The sequence below is a fragment of the Xenopus laevis genome, chromosome 4L (assembly GCF_017654675.1).
Source record: "Xenopus laevis strain J_2021 chromosome 4L, Xenopus_laevis_v10.1, whole genome shotgun sequence".
In the NCBI taxonomy this organism is placed as follows: domain Eukaryota; kingdom Metazoa; phylum Chordata; class Amphibia; order Anura; family Pipidae; genus Xenopus; species Xenopus laevis.
The window spans coordinates 44356664-44375668 of NC_054377.1; the positions used below are offsets into that span (position 1 = coordinate 44356664).

Genomic DNA, 19005 nt, shown 5'->3' on the forward strand with positions numbered 1-19005 from the left:
GAAATGATGAAAGGACCATTCCTATCGTTTTCCATAACAATTATACTAACTAGGAACCAACTCACCATTATTTACTATATACCTGCAAGAGGCTACTGAGACAAATCAAGGCTTCAGCTTAGACTATTTTAGGATTGCGCTATATATTACTGCGTGATCTAATTGCATATGTTTGAAAAAGGACAGCCATTCAGCAAGAATTGCGATTTGTGTTCTCGACCCAAAACAAGAAGCTTTAGAACAAAGCACTTTACTAAAATGCCATTTTCAGGTACCAGCAATTGGTGCCGTCACATGACAATCTTACTGCAGCCTATCAAAGGCATATAAGCAGCTCTGATGTTTAGTGGGTGTGGACTAGAGGGCGGTGCCTTGGAGACGTGATTGAATGGGTGGGTCTTAGAGCCGAGCAGGAAAGGGGCGGGGCTTAGCAGCACCAAGAAGAAGGCGAGAGACTTTGGGTATTACGGTGGGGGGCTTTGCGGTGACCCTGTGGGTGAAAAGATGCCGCGGGTTGTCCCGGACCAGAGAGCTAAATTCGACAACGAGGAGTTTTTTCGGAAACTAAGCCGGGAGTGTGAGGTAAGGGCGGAAGGTACCCAGGAGACAGACCTGTGCTGTGCTGGAGGAGAATGGGGTGCTGGGAGGAGGAAGAGGAGAAGACCTTGGGGAAGATGGAGTGGGCTGAGAGGTGCAAGCACGGTGGGGGCATGAGATGAGAGCTATAGGGAGGAGGGTAACACGTGTGGGGTCCCATGGTGAAAAGGCGTTTTAGGAAGTGAGGGCTGCGAGACATTGGCAGTTTTTGTCCAAGCGGCAGTGCAATAAGGGGAAAGCTGGGGTCACGCGGCGGCTTGACATGAACTGACGTAGCGAGTGAAGCAGTGACAGAGTGTCCGTGTCACACAATGACAAACGGCTGTGTTTGGGACAGTCATAGCGATGAGTGACACTGAGGGTTAACGTGGCAGCTAAGGGGTTAATACAGAACGCACGCGGAGTTTGCATTAGGGACAAATGAAGCCAAATGTCAAATCAGCATCAGCACATATTAACTCTAATGGAAACACTTCTGTGCAGCGCCTTTTTCTATTGGCTGACCCCAGGGACGCTGCTAGTAATGAGTCGTTTGGGTAGTAATTATAGTTCTGTGATCTCAGCTTTGACTCATGGAAATATAGAGCCTGGGGTGAAAGTGAAATGTGGGGGCCCCATACATAGGATCTCTTCTGGGTCCCAAACATAATGCTAAATGCAGATGGCATTATAAAGCAGCAGTGCCATACTCCTCTCATCCTATTGAAGAACGCTCCTACAAAGTATGAAATGATGGCATAGGACTGATAGAGCGGGTGATCTATATTAATGGAAGTTAACATTGTCAAGGGAGCAGCAGCCACGATGCTTGATCGTAAGCCATGCTGTTGGCTGCTTTTTGGGGCATTACAGGTGACAGGGAGGGTGTTGGTGTGAACCAATGTTTGACTATACAGGAATAGTAGTAGGGTAATTAGTGATGTTCTTCTGGGTTGACCACCAGTTGTGCGGGTTCAGGTTGAATTTTGGCCAACCATTGCGAGTTAGGTTTTGGTGCAGGTCAAACTGGTACGGTAAGTACATTCCTTATACTTTTGAGTGATATCACAATGATGTATAAATCCTGCTAAAGTTCAAAAAAGTATATATGTTGCAAACATTTAAATTCTAAAACTATTAATTGGTTTACATTTTTTATGCTTTAAGGTTTTTGTTCAGCGGCTCTCCACTGTGGAATTTCAGCAGCTATCCGGTAGCTATAGTCCAGTCTAACCTAGCAACCAGGCAATGGTTTAAATTAGAATAAAGAGCGGGAAATAAATGTCAGAGGGTCTAAATAGAAAGATAAGCAATAAATAATAACAATAACATTTTAGCCTCTTAGAGAAATGGATTTTTGGCTGCTGTCAGTGACAACTATCTGACAATTTGAAATTAGTCGTAGAAGAAGACACAATTCAGACTCTTTAAAAAAAAAAAAAAAAAAGACCAACTGAAAAGTTGCTAAGGATAGGACATAATATAAGATACTAAAAGTTAACCTAAAGGTGAACAATCCCTTGAAAAACTGTTGGGTCCTTTAGCTTTATTGGCCTTTGTTATTAGTCCTTGCCATGCACTTGGCCCCACTGGGAGGAAAACTCCATGTTTTAGGAATTTCCCATGAGGTGACGTCACTAAAAGAGAGGTCAGTCTGGAAATGTTTGAGTAATTAATTTTGGGTTGACTGAGGGAAAACTGAGTCATGTAACAATGTACTTATGAAGCTGCCAACATATGGGGTTGTATGAGACAGCAGGTTATGTACAGCTGGTTTGGACATGGCCAGCACTACAAACAAGGACAATATTGTGTTGGTTGATTTTAGGGTAAAAGCTGATTGCAGAGAACCACGGATAAAGAGTTGGCAGAGTTCAAGACAGATTCAGTGTGACAGATTAATCTGTCAGAGAGATTTAGCCCTGGCAATGAGATAAAGAGTGGGAGAGTAAATCAGTGACTGAAGTTAGGAATTCAGTTTGGGGTATTAAAGTAGGGATGCACCGAATCCACTTTTTTGGATTCGGCCGTAACCCCGGAACCCTTCATGAAAGATTCGGCCGAATACCGAACTGAATCCGAACCCTAATTTGCATATGCAAATTAGGGGTGGGAAGGGGAAAACATTTTTTACTTCCTTGTTTTCTGACAAAAAGTCCCACCCCTAATTTGTATATGCAAATTAGGATTCGGTTCGGCCAGGCACAAGGATTCGGCCGAATCCTGCTGAAAAAGGCCGAATCCCAAACCGAATCCTGGATTCGGTGCATCCCTATATTAAAGTATGTTTGTGTGTAATACTAATAGACACCTCTAAACCTGGTTGCGCTGTTGCATTGCTTTAGTGTCCTAGATGTCGTACAAAGTTGCTGCATTTACTTTTCTGTGCACTGGGTTGCCTAAACCTACAGTGCCAAGGTTAGTTTGATATATTTTTGAGTTGTTATTGCTTCAGCTTCATTTTTCTGGCACAACACACTTATTTTAGCTTTATTTGCGGAAGCTACTCCAGTGCCAGGCTCTCCGGCAGCGATCTCCAACCAGCAGCATGCAGAATGGAAGCCAGGACCAGTTAAGAAACCAGTGCATATGCTCCCTCTCTGTGATTGCCAGGAAGCCTAGAACTGCATGTGATAAAAAAAGAGATGGCAAACTGGGTAACTGCATTTAGAATACAGGTTTGGGGGGGGGGCAGGGGACCGTGTGCTGAAGCCTTGATAATTAAAAATGAAGGGTAGAGGGTTCACTTTTCTAGCAATTCCAGGTTTCAAAAAACATAGTCCGAGGTGATGAAGACATATAGAAGGCATTATAAGTATTTAAGTATTTTTGGGCTGGGGGTGATTAAGGGATAGTATTACTTTTAAATCTAGGGAAACCAATCCAGCATATTAATCCATAAAAATCACAGAATACCATGGTACTTAAAAAAAGCGAAGCAAGGCTAAAATAAGCCATTTCAGTATTGGATCTCTTATAGACCATAACATAGTAATATCTATAAAAAGAATTAAAATGTCTATATTTCATCTGCTGATTCCACATGTCAGCTGATGCACTGGTAGATGAGGACGTGAGAGAAGCTATGCCTTCTTTTGCTTTTAGGTCTGCTTGTTCAGGCAATCGGGCTAAATAAATTGAAAATTAGTATTTGGCCATGGCTATGTATGCACAACTATATAATCACCATCCATTTGAACTGTGATCATCCAGTGTATGGCCACCTTATAGGCAGTACAGATCCATTGAAGCTACTCCCTTATTTGTGTGGTAATGATGTAAGGGAAATATACCTACAATTAAATTTTTATATATGTATAAATACATTTGTTCTAATTCTTGATAAATTTCAGATTAAATACACAGGTTTTCGCGATCGGCCTCATGAAGAACGACAAGCACGTTTTCAGAATGCTTGCAGGGATGGACGCTCTGAAATAGTAAGTTCAGCACAATGCATGGCCTTATGTAGATTTAGCATTAGCATGCCTTCATTTTTTTATATTTAGATAGCCCTTTCTATGTTCCCAGTACCCCATGGTAAATGGGCCTCGGTTGCTTACTAAATAGGGCTCATTCATATACAGGGACAAAGTTGCAAAAACTAGGTGCAGTTCGTTTTACTGCAGAGATCTATTTTCTCCCAGTACTTCCAATTTTCTCCACTACAAAAAGGTTAAAAAATATTGAGTTCATCATTAGCTGAAAAGAATTTACACCTGTTGGTAAATGCTGCTCAACTTGCACTTACATGTTTCTGGGCATCACGCCATCAGCCCATGAGCATATACTTCCACTCTCTTAAAGGGAAACTATACTCCTGACCATTGCAGATATGTTGCATAACAGTTCAAATGCAAGACACGGCTTCATCTAAATAAACCATTTTGATGAAAATTTACTTTTACCCTCACGTCCCTTGGCAGTGCTTTCTTGTGGGTAGGAATAAAACACCACCTCCAATAAACTTGACACTCCCCGCTTCTTACCCAAGGTGCATCAGTGCCAGCCTCATGAGCAGAGGGTAATGGAATATCAGTGGCCTATATTTGTAGAATGGCTTTGTGGTCAAGTTTCAGAGACTTAGAGGAGCATTACAGATTAAACTTTGGTGCACCCAGGGAAGTGGCATCTGCTAAGGCAGTCCTTATTCAGTAAATCTTAATCTGTTTAGATGTTGCATGTATGTTGCAAAAGTTACATTTGTTAAACTACTCTACTGATTTTCTTTAAAAGGCATTTGTTGCTACGGGTACCAACCTATCGCTGCAGTTTTTTCCAGCAAACTGGCAGGGGGAACCACGGCAAGCACCCACACGTGAATATGTGGACTTTGAACGGGAGCCTGGGAAGGTGAGAAAATAATGAATACTTTTAGGGCAATGGCAAATGATTCTATTTGTCGCTCACTGTTTTGTCACAGCTACTTAATGTCAAAAAACATCCTGCCATAGACAGTACCGAGAACTGACTGCTAAAACGCTGAAATTGCGCCATTGCTCAAAAATGCCTATGTGGGCGTATTTGAGCAAATAAGTGATTTGAGTGTTTTAGCAGAGACAACTCTCAATATTGTCTACTGATCACATATTAATCTATCAATCCGAGGTATTCAAGTTTTTTTTCCGCTGAAACCCAGTCAATTCGCGTATTCAAGATTTCCCCCCCATTCAATAGAGTTTTTTACATTCGGGTTTTTCATAAATAAACAAGCATTCGAGTTGTGAGTTTATTTGAGGTAGAAAAAAACTCACAAACTTGATCTATTGCAGGCCTAGTGCTTTCATACAGGTCATGTAAGTCTGTGGTGACTTTAAACATCTTTAGAAATTTTAGCAGGGGGTACATTTTCATTATAACCTACAGTTAAATGTATATAGGTTAGTCAAGAGCTTTCTATTTTTGCTGCAGAAAAATGGATGGCATAAATGTGGCATAGGGTATGAGTTTTCAACAATTTTTTACAAAATAATAATTGTTTATGTTAGGCTATTAGACAATGACAGGAACTGTGCAAGGGGAGAAAGTTCTAGAAAAGATCACCATAAGTTATAAATGGCACGTTTATATTGACTTCGGAATATGCATCACATTTGCAGTGCCACCGATGTTTTATCACTAACTGGAAAAATTCCCCTTTGAGTAAAAACATTTTGTTTGTTCTATTGGAATAGCAGGGAGCCCGTTATTCTGCTCTAAGGTAACCTACTCTACTTTATTTTTTTTCTCAAAGTGTGTGTGCACTATTCATTCATCTATAAAATAGTAACTATCAATTGTAAGTCTGTTTTCATGAAATATCGATTTAATGTTTCCAGGTCAGTAATTTGCTGCAGCACAATAGTATATAAAAGTATACTGAAAAAGGGTATACAGGTTTCCACCAGATCTGGGATTTTTTTTATACTTGAAATAACTAGAAACTCCACAATAGTACTATTTTTAGTACTCAAAACGTGGTTTTGCAGACATTTCTTGTTTCTGCTAAAGTAAATCTGCTCTTTGTTCAGTGGAACTAATAATACAGATGTAGAGTTTGCCTGCATTCCATATAGAAAGTGCAGACTAAGGGAGATTTACTTGTACACTTAAATTGAAAAAAAGAGATGTTACTGGCCTTTTCTATGTTTTATTTAAAAACAGTATAATAATAAAAAAGAAACCATTGCAAATAGTACTGAAACTAGTAGAATGCTGGGATTAGCAACACAAAGTTACTCATATACAAGTTTGTGTGACAATTTATAAAGTCTACATAAGATGTTGCATACATTTTCCATAGAATTGTCAAATAGCAACAGTCCTTGATGTGTTTTGGCTAAGGCTAAGCCTTTTCACAAGTGGAATTCTGTTGATATAATATCATTAGAAATTTCTGCAGTGTGTATGCCATAATGTGTTTATAGTTGACTTTTTTGCTCATGTAGTTTATACCTGTGTTGCCTGTTGTATGCTGTCATTTTCTGATACACTTCCCTGTGTTATGCACCAAGGATGTGCTTAGGAGAACCTTGTCTCCTATAGAGTGCTACTAGGAGTGAATGACCAATATATAGTTACATAGTTAAATTGGGTTGAAAAAAGACAAAGTCCATCAAGTTCAACCCCTCCAAATGAAAACCCAGCATCCATACACACACCCCTGCCTACTTTTAATTAAATTCTATATACCCATACCTATACTAACTATAGAGCTTAGTATCACAATAGCCTTTGATATTATGTCTGTCCAAAAAATCATCCAAGCCATTCTTAAAGGCATTAACTGAATCAGCCATCACAACATCACCCGTTCCACAACCTCACTGTCCTCACTGTGAAGAACCCCCTACGTTGCTTCAAATGAAAGTTCTTTTCTTCTAGTCTAAAGGGGTGGCCTCTAGTACAGTTATCCACTTTATGGGTAAAAAGGTCCCCTGCTATTTGTCTATAATGTCCTCTAATGTACTTGTAGTCATGTCCCCTCGCAAGCCCTTTTTCCAGAGAAAACAACCCCAACCTTGACAGTCTACCCTCATAATTTAAGTTTTCTATCCATCTAACCAATTTACACTGCACTCTCTCCAGCTCATTTATATCCTTCTTAAGGACTGGAGTCCAAAACTGCACTGCATACTCCAGGTGAGGCCTTACCAAGGACCTATAAAGAGGCATAATTATGTTTTCATGCCTTGAGTTAATGCCCTTTTTTTGCAAGACAGAACTTTATTTGCTTTAGTAGCCACAGAATGACACTGCCCATAATTAGACAACTTATCTACAAAAACCCCTAGATCCTCAGATGGAGAAAAAACAGTGGTTGTCCAAACTAATGGTTTAGGAATTAATATTGCAAGAGGTTCCCAATAGTTGCCACAAAGCCACTGTTGGACCATTTGAGGCCACTTACAAGCATACACTACAGTAAAATAATTAGCAAATGTTTAAAGGAGAACTAAAGATTAAATCACTGGTGGTTACAAAATGTTAGGCGCCACCCATCATTTACCTGATACCCCAGGCTCGTGTTCGATTAAAGCTGCACTGGCCCACGGTATTTCAGATCCTTGTCGGCAATTTCTTCGGATTCTTCTGTTTTCGTATTGTTCCGGTTTGGGCAGGCACATTCCCAGTAGAGTCAAAGTCAAAATTTCTAAATGAAAAGCCAGAAGAAAGATTATGCTGCAGACCTCCTGCAGAAATACCCTATGCCAGTGCATTTTTTCCGCTAACAGGAGCACCAGCCTGGAGTATCTGGTAAGTCATTACAATCAATGGGCTATGCCTAACATTTGGCACCCCACTGTGATTGTGACTTTAGTTCTTATTTAAAGTAAATCTTTCTACAACCTACAATCCAGTTGAATTCTAAGCTAAAGTGTCTTATGTAACAAAAGGAGGTTTATAATGTATAACCAAAACATAAACAAGACTCTTGTTTATATTTTCTTTTACCTTCATTGCCCTTTATTAAGCTTGCGATACTAACTTCTAATATCAAGTTTGTGAGCAACATGTTTACTTTCAGTAACCTTCTCCTGATATAGCTGCTTAGTGCGTGGATTTCTAGACACAAAATCAATGCTTATTTTCATCCACTTAAAACTAGGGGGTATAAGGATAACAATGATTTCTGGGAGAAGAAAATGATGTTTAAATATATAGGGTAGCAGCAGTACACCGGTTAAGCTCCCCTGGGCTGCCGTCCAACTATAGAAACTCCATCTCACATTCTTCTCTGATTCTGCACCCGCTGAATTCCTCTATGATCCGACAAACCTTGGCAAGCAGCCCGTGCTAAATGGCTTCTGTTGTGAGTGTGCCAGGTTTGTGTGAGCCACACAGTGCCTCAAAGTCCTTAACCATTTCTAACTTTTTGGTTGGTACTACTAAATGTTTTATACACGTTTCATCTGTTCCATGTAAGTCATTGGCTCATACTTGGCATGACTGGGCATCTTATTGCAGCTATTTTTCCCAGGAAAAAACGCTGGAGAGGAAATGTTAAAATTGTTGTGGGCTCTTTGCATTAACTACAGTCTGACTACAGCCATTTAAGCTATGCTTTACTTGTAGTGTTTCCCTGTGTGGTTTTATTGTCTGGAAAATTCCCCACAATAAATAGTTACTTTTTTTTCTTTGTTGCTTTTTTAAGTCTGAAAGAAGCAAGTTTCATTTGTGTTTTCTGGTAAGGTGTCTGCTTTCTATATGACATGGCAGGAATTGCCGAATGTATGCAGTGTACTTATGTTGCATATCTGTGTAAAGTGTTTGTCAGTATGGTGTTAATGCAATTAACTGGAGTACCGTATATACTCAAGTATAAGCCTAGGTGCCTAATTATACCTTCAAAAACTGGGAAAGTTTATTGACTCAAGTATAAGCCTAGGGTGAGAAATGCAGCAGCTTCTGGTAAGTTTCAATCAAAAAATTGAGGGTTTCTGCTCCCATTGGAGGTGCCAGGGTCTCGTTTTTGGATGCCGGCGACCATTCTTGAACACAAGCGAATCTTCTTGGAGACTATTCACGGACGCCAGCGACTATTCTTAGACGCCGACGACTATTCTTAGACGCCAGCGACCGTTTTTGCGATTGACCCGAGTATAAGCCGAGGTAGAGTTTTTCAGCATATTTTGGGGGCTGAAAAACTCGGCTTATACTCGAGTATATACAGTAAATATTATTTGGTTGTAGTAGTATCTTATATATTTTCCTGAAATCTCCTGTCAGTGCTTCATCGTTTTGTGGGTCATTGTAGGCCATATGAAGTAAAAAGTTGTTAAGAACAGAGCATTTTTTATGAAACTTGTGAAAACTGATCTGCAAGCTTTAGATGCAGATGGGTCAGAGGAAGAGGATAAAGAGGAGTGGGTGGCACTGGGGTAGGTCCCTGTAGCCACTTGACTGATGAATCTGTGGCACTTTTAAGGGTTAAACAGACTGCTACACCAGAAAATTAAAATACTCTATATTAATGTTCATTTAAAGGTACATTGTATCAAAGGCTACAAGAAAATCCTTTTAAATTCTGGAATACCGCTTTGTGCATTATTCCAGAATCATGGCAGGGGTTGCCTCCATCAAAGGATTCCCTGTCCATCAAAATGAAAGTAAAAGGCTCAAACAAAAGATAAAAATTTAGTCAGAATTTTTAGCAGTGCTCAATTACCCATTGTGTATATGTGAGTTCCATTCATGTGGTTACCGTTCAGGTTTTTTTTGTTGTGTGTCAAACATATGGGTATATGGTTATAATTTTATCTACCAGCATCTGCTTATCCAGCCCTCTGACCCCACACAAGTCTTTGTGTTAAACCTGATATTTTAGTAAGTCATGCATCCCCATTTTTTTAACTAGGATTATTTAAATTAGATGTGCATAGTACTGTTGTTTTTAAGTCATTATTTGTATATGGTGTTTTGCACAATTTTATTATTAACTAGTCCCTCCATTTGGGCAGTAATTGATGTATGTGTGGTTTTTGTCTGTGTGTGTGTGTTGGTTAGATGTGCTCCATCTCTGGGTCAGGGCCTAGACAGGAAGCATGATGCTGTAGACTGCACACAGTGTGAGAGCTGAAGCCACGGCCTGTGTAAAGCAGATCTCATAACATCCTCTTTCTGAGTCAGCATGCATATAGTAATGTACTTCTAGACACAAGCCCCAAACTTGCCTTTCCCCCCATAATAAGAGCTTTTAATAGTATAACTGGTGTATTTTTATCTTTTCCCACCAAAGACTACTTTCATCGTTTCATTTCATTATTAATTGCTTTACAAGGTACAACAATTCTATTCAATGTCGTTCAGCCCTTTGAATAGTGACTACTGAAGCCATTACATGTTAGAGTACTTAACCTCCCATATTCTCAGCCCCACCGTCCAAGCTCCTTCTCCGCAACATCTATTCCATTTAAAAGTTTATCTGTGAGTGGACCTGGCATAAAAATGCACAACCGAGTTCCCAAATGCCATGCACTTTACAACATTACTACTTCAAACTGTTACTACTGGCTTCTTATACATACCACCTTTTTTTGTACTTTGCTCTTAACTGCGATGCCTGAACTTTTATCCTTGGGTCAGTTCTCCTCCTTGGCAAAAGTTAAACTTGTCCATTTGTCTCATTGGACTGAAAACTCCCAGCTATGGATTCTATGGTTCTAATTCAGACTAAAGTTCAATAGGAAAAACATATAAAATCATGTTATGTTTTGTGTCTGCAGAGGCTTCATTACAAAATCATCTTGTTCCTGTTTAAACCATGTTTTAAAAAGTTATCTTATCCTAACTGTTTCTTAGATGACTGCCTCTCTTCCTTATTTCTCATGTGGAGCAAATGTCTGTAAACTATCTTGCTTATCAGTGCTGCCACATCTTCCTGTGTATTGCAATACAAACTGCTATGCGGTATGTTCAGGTTAGACCATCTGATGTATGGGGGGGGGGGGATCTGCAGCCACTCTAAAACATTGAGAAAAGGCACTGGTATGCAGTGTTTTATGTTCCAACATATTTACTCTGCTTTTATGGGACTCTAAAGTACTGCCTGACCACATTTCTTGGGAGGTGCGCATATATCCATGATGAGGTGTGCATATATGCACGATAGGTCAAACAGACAAACATATAAACGAAACATTTGGGTTGCATAGGAAGAATTGCTAGTGCAACCAATATTATTTTAACCAGTTGTCAATGTGGCATTAGCAGACTCCTTATTACAGTCACCTTATAGCTTATCTGTTTATGAAATATTTTTTAATAAGATGTGATCCTTCCTGTTTAAGGAAAAATTCAATGAGAGATGGATTTTAATTTATCCAGCTCATGATATACAGAATAGAGTAGAGACAAGTCTAAAGCAACTGCTCTTCGCTGTAGTAAAGTGCTCAAAATCGTACATTGGGAAAACGAAAGGTTTGATTCTGAACACTTGTGTCGCCATGAGATGGCTTTTGCAATGCACCAGAGGGGGACCATTCTGGCTGCATTGCTAGTGCATTGAGTGCAATTGTGCTTTCTGCACTAGAAGAGCCACATTTCTGATTTAATTACAAAAATTAGGCTCTTAAGGCAGAGGCACATGAAGCATAGGAAGCAGATCCACTCTCTTCTACACCTCAGTGAAACTGTAATGACAAAGCACACAAAGCTGGCCCATCTCCTCTCAGCTCCTTGTGCCTTTAAAATTAACAGGGGCACTGCCATCTGATTCAAGGTTCTCACCTTGGCCCTGCAAATAATTTCTCATTAAATGAATAACCCAACATAGGCAGCGTGTAACGAAAAAAAACCATAGCGTTTCAGGAGAGGAGGATCATTCCTATATTTGGGAAGTAGGCTGAAATAATAACTTTCCTAATCCTTTAAGATGTAAAATGTTGTTAATTGTCAATATTATATGAAGAAGGGCGTTATAGACCTATACTGGGGGATCTGTTTTCACACAGAAAAGAGGCCACCAATTTAGGCTTGAGGAACTGAAATTTAAGTTGAAGCAGCCAAAATGGTTCTTCATAGTGAGGGCTATAATGCAATGTATGTTAAATTATGTGTAATTATTTCTTGTTTGGCATTGATATTAAAATATATCTTTAGTTAACAAAAATGATGGCTCTTCTGCAGGTTTATTTGAAAGCTCCAATGATTCTGAATGGTGTCTGTGTCCTGTGGAAAGGCTGGATTGATCTTCAGAGATTGGATGGGATGGGTTGCCTTGAATTTGATGAAGACAGAGCACAGGTAAATGGGTAGCCTGTATTACAATGACAAGATCCACGATCAAGCAGACTATTCTGCTGTCTGGGTTTGGCTTTTAGAGGCTATTCTGTGGTGATTGTGGTGCCTGTACTGTAATGATAAGTCCTGTTTGTGATAATGTCATTACTTTTAATATAAGGTAAGGGTTCTGGTTATTTGCTGCATGCAAGCTGATATATACATGCGGTCCATCACTGTATGGGCAGCTGCACCAGGCACCCATGTCATGTTGTAGATAAGGAGTAGGGTGTTTTCCCAGCAGATTGCTGCTATCACAGGGGAAACATTTTTTACAGATTCACAAGCTATTCTGACTTGAGCTGAGGCTCAGTTAATGATTTAATTTTAGTTACATTTTGGTCATCTTTATAGAGACAATTTAACTCATAGAAAGCAACCTGCCCTGACGAGCTCTGTTCTTCCAAAACGAGCAATTGCAGTTTTGCCCACCAAAACCCATTTTATACCTTCAATATTCTTCATTCTGTCACCAGGGCAAAAATTAATCTCATGAAATCCAGACATTTCACTGACATCACAGAAATGCTTCATTTTCCTAGAAATTTTGCCTTAAAACTGTACTGTCTTGCTGCCCCTCTTCACACCTATCATTTAACCTCACCTTTGTATTTCTCTTGTACCCCCTTGTCATTATCTTGTGTTGCCTGGTTTTTCTCCTCAATTGATCTTATTTTCTTGTTTAAATCATCACATTTCTTCTCTCTCTCCCAGCAGGAGGATGCTTTGGCCCAGCAGGCCTTTGAAGAAGCTCGAAGGAGAACACGTGAGTTTGAAGACAGAGACCGCTCTCACCGGGAGGAAATGGAGGTGAGAGTTTTACGACCACGCTGCCCATAACTGGTCAGTACCCATGATAAAATGATTACTAATTTTGTTTAATAAGATGCTACTAAAACAACAGTTTGAGTGATATATTCTTCACATATATTTGTATATGTTTTAACACACTCCTTTACAGCTGTCACAATTGCTTTTGCAATTATATAGTATCAGATTTAGTGCTGGCGAGATTTATGCTGCCTTTATATCTAACTTGGAACCTTTGAATTTTCTTTACTATCTAGGGCCACTAATTATTATTATTATTATTATTAACATGTATTTATATAGCGCCAACATATTGCGTAGCACTGTAAAGTAAATGTGATTATACAACTACATCACATGAATTACGTATATAGAATATATGGAGTAACAAACATCACAGTCAATACAGGTACAAAAAGGTGAGGAAGGCCCTATGCATAGGCATACAGCCTAAAGGGAAGGGAGTAATACACAAGGTGTGGGAGTGGGCAAGATGAGTTAAGTGGGTGAGAAATGTGGTGTTGCGTTTGGTAGTTAAGCAGAGTGAGGGTAGGCTTCTCGAAAGAAGTGCGTTTTCAGAGATTTTTTGAAAGCAGAAAGGTTGGGAGAAAGTCGGACAGACCGTGGAAGAGCAGTCCAGAGGAGGGGTGCAGCCCTTGCAAAGTCTTGAATGCGAGCATGTGAGGAGGTAATGAGAGAAGAGTTGAGTAGCAGGTCAGTAGAGGAGCGTAGTAAGCTAGTGGGTGAGTATATAGAGATGAGTTCAGAGATGTAGGGTGGAGCAGAGTTGTGAAGTGCTTTGAAAGTCAGTGTCATTAATTTGAATTTGATTCTGAAAGGTAACGGAAGCCAGTGCAGGGATTGACAGAATGGCGAGGCAGAGGAGGAGCGGTTGCTGAGGTGTATGAGCCTCGCAGCAGTGTTCATTATGGACTGGAGAGGTGACAGTCTCTGGAGGGGGAGGCCAATTAAAAGAGAGTTAGAGTAGTCTAGACGCGATATGATGAGAGAGTGAATAAGAATTTTGGCAGCGTCTTGGGTGATAAATGATCGTATTTTGGATATGTTCCTTAGGTGGAAGTGACATGATTTAACAAGTGACTGGATATGAGGAGTGAATGACAGGGCAGAATCTAGGATAACCCCAAGGCACCGGGCCTGGGGAGAGGGGGTGATAGTGGAATTGTTAACTATGATGGATACTTCGGGGATGCTACTGGTGTTAGTTGGAGGAAAGAGAACTATTTCAGTTTTAGAGAGGTTTAATTTAAGGTAGCGTTGCGACATCCAGGTAGAGATAGCGGACAGGCAGGAGGAGACGCGAGTTAGGAGTTCTGGGTTGAGATCAGGAGATGAGAGATAGATCTGAGTATCGTCAGCATAGAGGTGGTAGTGAAAACCATACGAATTTATTAATTTGCCAAGGGAGGAAGTATAGAGGGAGAATAGTAATGGTCCCAGGACTCTAAAGTCTTCTTGCTGAATGTTGGTTAATACTGGAGCATACAAAGCAGGTTCCCGCTTAAAGGGGTTTTTGACCTTTAAATTTAACTTTTAGTAACATTCATATTCTGGGACAATGTGATCTTCATATTTTATTATTTGTGGGTTTTTTTTACTATTTAGGTTTATGCTCCACAGTTTGGAATTTCAGCACCTATCTGGTTGAAAGTGAAATATGTATAAGAGAAGGCCTTAAAAGAACAGCAACACCAAAAAATTTGTGTTTTAAAGGAATGACAATATAATGTACTGTTGCCCTGCACTGGTACAGCTTATGTGTTTGCTTCAGAAACTCTACTATAGTTTATATAAACAAGCTCCTGGGTAGCCATGGGGCAGCATCCAAGCACAGGCTACACAGTAGATGACAGATACGTCTTGAATAATCCCATTGTATACTACAGAGTTTATCTGCTATCTAATGTGTATCCTGTGCCTTTTCTCCTTTTTCAGATTTGGATGGCTGTACCCATGGCTACACAGCAGCTTGTTTATATAATCTGTTTTAGAGTTTCTGAAGCAAACACACCAGTGCAGCAGCACAACAGTACATTATATTTTCATTACATTAAAATACTTTTTTTTTTTTTGGTGTTACTATTCCTTAAAGATAAGTAATAAAACATAACAAAATTGTAGCCTCACAGAGCAGTAGTTCATGGGCTGCCAGGGTCGGTGACTCCATCTTAAAAACTTGAAAGAGTCACAAGAAGAGGGTAAAAAATAAATAATGAAGACCAGTTGAAAAGTTGTTAAGAATTGGCCACTTTATAACATATTAAAAGTTAACTTCAAGGTGAACAACCCATTAAAGGGTGCTGGAACTAACCATATATAACTAACTATATATATAAAAATGTGGAAGTTAGAGGAGACTCTCCCTCTACACTTCAGCCCATACCCACTAATTCAGGTCAGTAAAAGGATCAGTGCATCCATGTTGTTGGGCATGTAAAAAATATCTGAGAGTGCTAGTTTTTTGGATAGCTTGTTCAGCTGTCTTTAAAAGATAAGTTAACCTTTAAAAAAAGTTACATGTACTGTGGGATACATGTACTGTTAATATGAATGAATTTTGTTACAACATCGCCACCTGCTGGTCATTTTCTGACCAGTCTGACCACCAAGTAGTCAAGGAAGTTGTCAGGAGAAAGAAAGATGCTGCTCTGATGTCCTTCTGCTTAGGAAAGATTTGAGAAAGTTTTTTCATTTTTTTTCCTAAGCAGAAGATCATCAGAGCAGCCTCTTTCTTTCTCCTGACAACTTCCTTGACTACTTGGTGGTCAGACTGTTGGGAAAATGACCAGCAGGTGGCGCTGTTGTAATAAGATTCATTCATATTAACAGTACATGTATCCCTTAATATCTTGGAATAAAAACAAAATAAATAATGAATGTAAATTACAAAAGTGCTTAGAATAGAACCCTCGTCCATTTTACATCCACTTATTTTAAAGGTTTACTTATCTTTTAAGGAGATTAAGGAGAACTTTGTGAGAGAGTCATGGGTGACAACGTTTTGATCAACCATGCACAAGGTATCTTTTTTTATAGAAGCTAGAGATAAGAAACCCTGAAATAATTGTATCTTAATATATCTATATCAATTTTAGATTGTTCTTAGTATCCGTTCTTTCCATCAATGTTTACTTCTTGTTAACTGAAATTGCCTTTGTTTTAACCATTTAACAGTATTCTGTTTTCATGTAGGCTCGGCGACAGCAGGATCCCAGTTCTGGTCTGGGTGGCGGGGATGATCTAAAGCTGCGTTAAGCCTCCATCTCCAAGTTCACTGTACCACCTGCTTAACAAGGAGAGTAGGACTATTTCATTTGCAGCCCCATGCCTTTGGTTCACTGTGGACCTTTTGCCTTTCACCCCATGTCTGTAAGCATGCTGCTTGTGCTTTTTACAAACAGTTCACATAGATCTCTTGGTGCACTATGTGTGCAATAATAGGTCATGATTTAAAGCTTACTATATAAATTAGGTCAAGTTTTTAATATTGTTTTTGCTATTTTGCTTGTTGCTTTTATCTGCTGTTAGTTTAATCTGGACATCCCTGGAAGATGTATAATTTAAATGTTTGATATCAGGTCACACAGTAATGCACTGCACAATTTAAGGTGAGAAGCGTTGGATCCCCATGTATGTAATATAAATACAGTTACAGAGCAGTCTATGCCCATTTTTATACGGACAAAGTGTTACCTAAACTGGATGAATTGTGTAGAATCACATCTTCAAATTATTCTTGTTTACGGTTTTTATTTTCTATGTAATATTATCAGACTGGGAATATATTTTTTTCTGGAGCAGTTCTAAGCACACTAAAAAGACACTTTCATATTTTCTTAACAACCTCTTATGTGTATCATGATAATATAAATTTCTATGTTACAAACATATCACAAAATCCAATCATAAATTTGTTGTATACATTCTCTAGGTAGCAGTTATAAACAATCCTAAATGTGTTGTATACATTCTCTAGGAAGCCGTTATAATGGGCATTTTAAAGCTGGTTATTAACTGTCAAATGAAAGAGATGGATAGATGTAGGTCCCCTGATTAAAATACAAAACAGCTTCAGGAAATGTATTTAAAAAAAAAAGTTGGAGGAAGAATAAGATTCATACTTTTCAAAGCTTATACCTAATTTTTTATTGATGTATCATTTGGTGTTTAATTTGTCTTTACAATCTGCTAGTCTTTTGTACATTTTGTTTTGGAAATTTTGGGATGTCTAGCGTGGGAAAAATTGCAACATTTTTGTAAAAGCTCTATACCACCCCCTGCAGCTCAAGCAATATGTTACATATAAAAGGGAAAAGGATCATAAATAAGTTAGACTCACATTATCATAAATGTCAAGAGCCTTACAATTTTAAGAGCAATGAGTTAATGTAACTTGCAAAATGGATCATGTTAGAACTCTAAATTATTTTATTCAGAAGTCAGTTTTACCAGTACTATAACAGTGTTGCTATTCTGTAGAACCAAAAGAAAAACACATACTATGCATTGTTTGATTTTAATTAAGCTTTACTTATATAATGTTTACCCTTTAAGTGGTTTATTTTGTTATTGTTGGAACTGTATGAATCAGATACAGAATTGTTACCTTGTTTTAATAAAGTACTGCTATTGCCTAAATAGCTGGTTTACAATTACGTCTCCATTTCAGATATTGACATATTTGTAAACATCATTTTGGTAGCAGGTAATGTATAAGTGCGTGATTGTGAAAGCCTGTTAGAGATCAGTAGAGACACTTATCAGCATTGCATAGCTAACACCAATATGTGTGTGGATTTGTGATGATGCCTAGTAAAGGAATGAACTGGACATATTTTCAAATATTATCCTTTTAACTCCACTTTACAGATGTGACTGGAGAATTCAGTCTCCTTTTTGGCAGATTAATAACTCCCCCGGCATATACTGTACATTGAGATGCCATAACACATGACATAATATATTGACAAATACATGGGTCATACAGTAGAAGTGGTAGAGAACTTTGGCCTAGTCTAAGCCATCATGTGGTGATGGTCTTCATGGTCTGACTGGATGTGTAGCAGGCACTTTAGTGTGATATCAAGCCAATTTCTGTCCTTTTTACTTTGTAAAGGTCCAGTGGCTCCATTAGTTCCATTGTGAACCAGGCCATAGATGACTACTTCCTATTAAGCTGTTCGAGTATTGACAGTAGGAAAGTAGTCCTCGGCATTCTGGTTCTACAGTGCCGATCTGACAGAGGACTACACTGCTTCAATTTCTGGAGAGATAACTGACAATAGCACAGAAAATAAAATTATCAGAAAGGTAAATCGCTTTATTCAGCATGGTGTCATATATTTTGGGCAGAAGTTATTGGGTTATTTCTGGATTCTCCCATTCTACTGTGCAAAAACTGGTTTATGATATTAATATCTTCCACTTTTGGTCCAGCAGATTTGAAGTTATATATACTAGGCCTTCTGTACAAAAACCAGTGCATACAGGAAAGAGAAATAAGTAGGAATCTTCCGAAGTTGCAGATTCATAATATTTCCATTCCTACATTTATGAAATGTTAAGATGAATAAATCAGTCACTCTCTGACCAAGGTTAGCTGAGTACAAACTAAGGGCCGTATTACACAAGTGTTTTACTTGATCTGTATATTCTTTTACGTTTATTTTGGCAACTGTACAAATGCTACTTTTTAAATTGTCCACGCATTTTTGCTGATTAAGCAAATTTGGGCAGCAATGCAGATTCCATGCACCCCCTATGGGGCTTTGTTGAAACAGTTTATACAAACACCTTTGCAGGATGGAATTTTTAATATGAAGTGCATGTAAAAAAAAA

The 19005-nt window shown here is 38.9% G+C and overlaps 1 protein-coding gene across 4 annotated transcripts; it reads left to right on the forward strand.

Moving 5' to 3' along the window:
* The first annotated feature begins 355 nt into the window (after positions 1 to 355).
* cbfb.L (core-binding factor subunit beta L homeolog) lies at positions 356 to 17822 on the forward strand. 4 transcript variants are annotated; one of them, XM_018257853.2, is made up of 6 exons: positions 356 to 582; positions 3930 to 4016; positions 4813 to 4929; positions 12184 to 12300; positions 13051 to 13179; positions 16342 to 17822. In XM_018257853.2, the coding sequence occupies exons 1-5, from the start codon at positions 505 to 507 to the stop codon at positions 13174 to 13176; spliced, it is 525 nt and encodes a 174-aa protein (XP_018113342.1). In that variant the 5' UTR covers positions 356 to 504; the 3' UTR covers positions 13177 to 13179; positions 16342 to 17822. The 4 variants fall into 4 exon arrangements, with proteins under 4 accessions (XP_018113342.1, XP_018113343.1, XP_018113341.1 ...); XM_018257854.2 differs by having other exon boundaries at positions 13051 to 13146; XM_018257852.2 differs by having other exon boundaries at positions 357 to 582; positions 16360 to 17822.
* The last annotated feature ends 1183 nt before the right edge of the window (positions 17823 to 19005 follow it).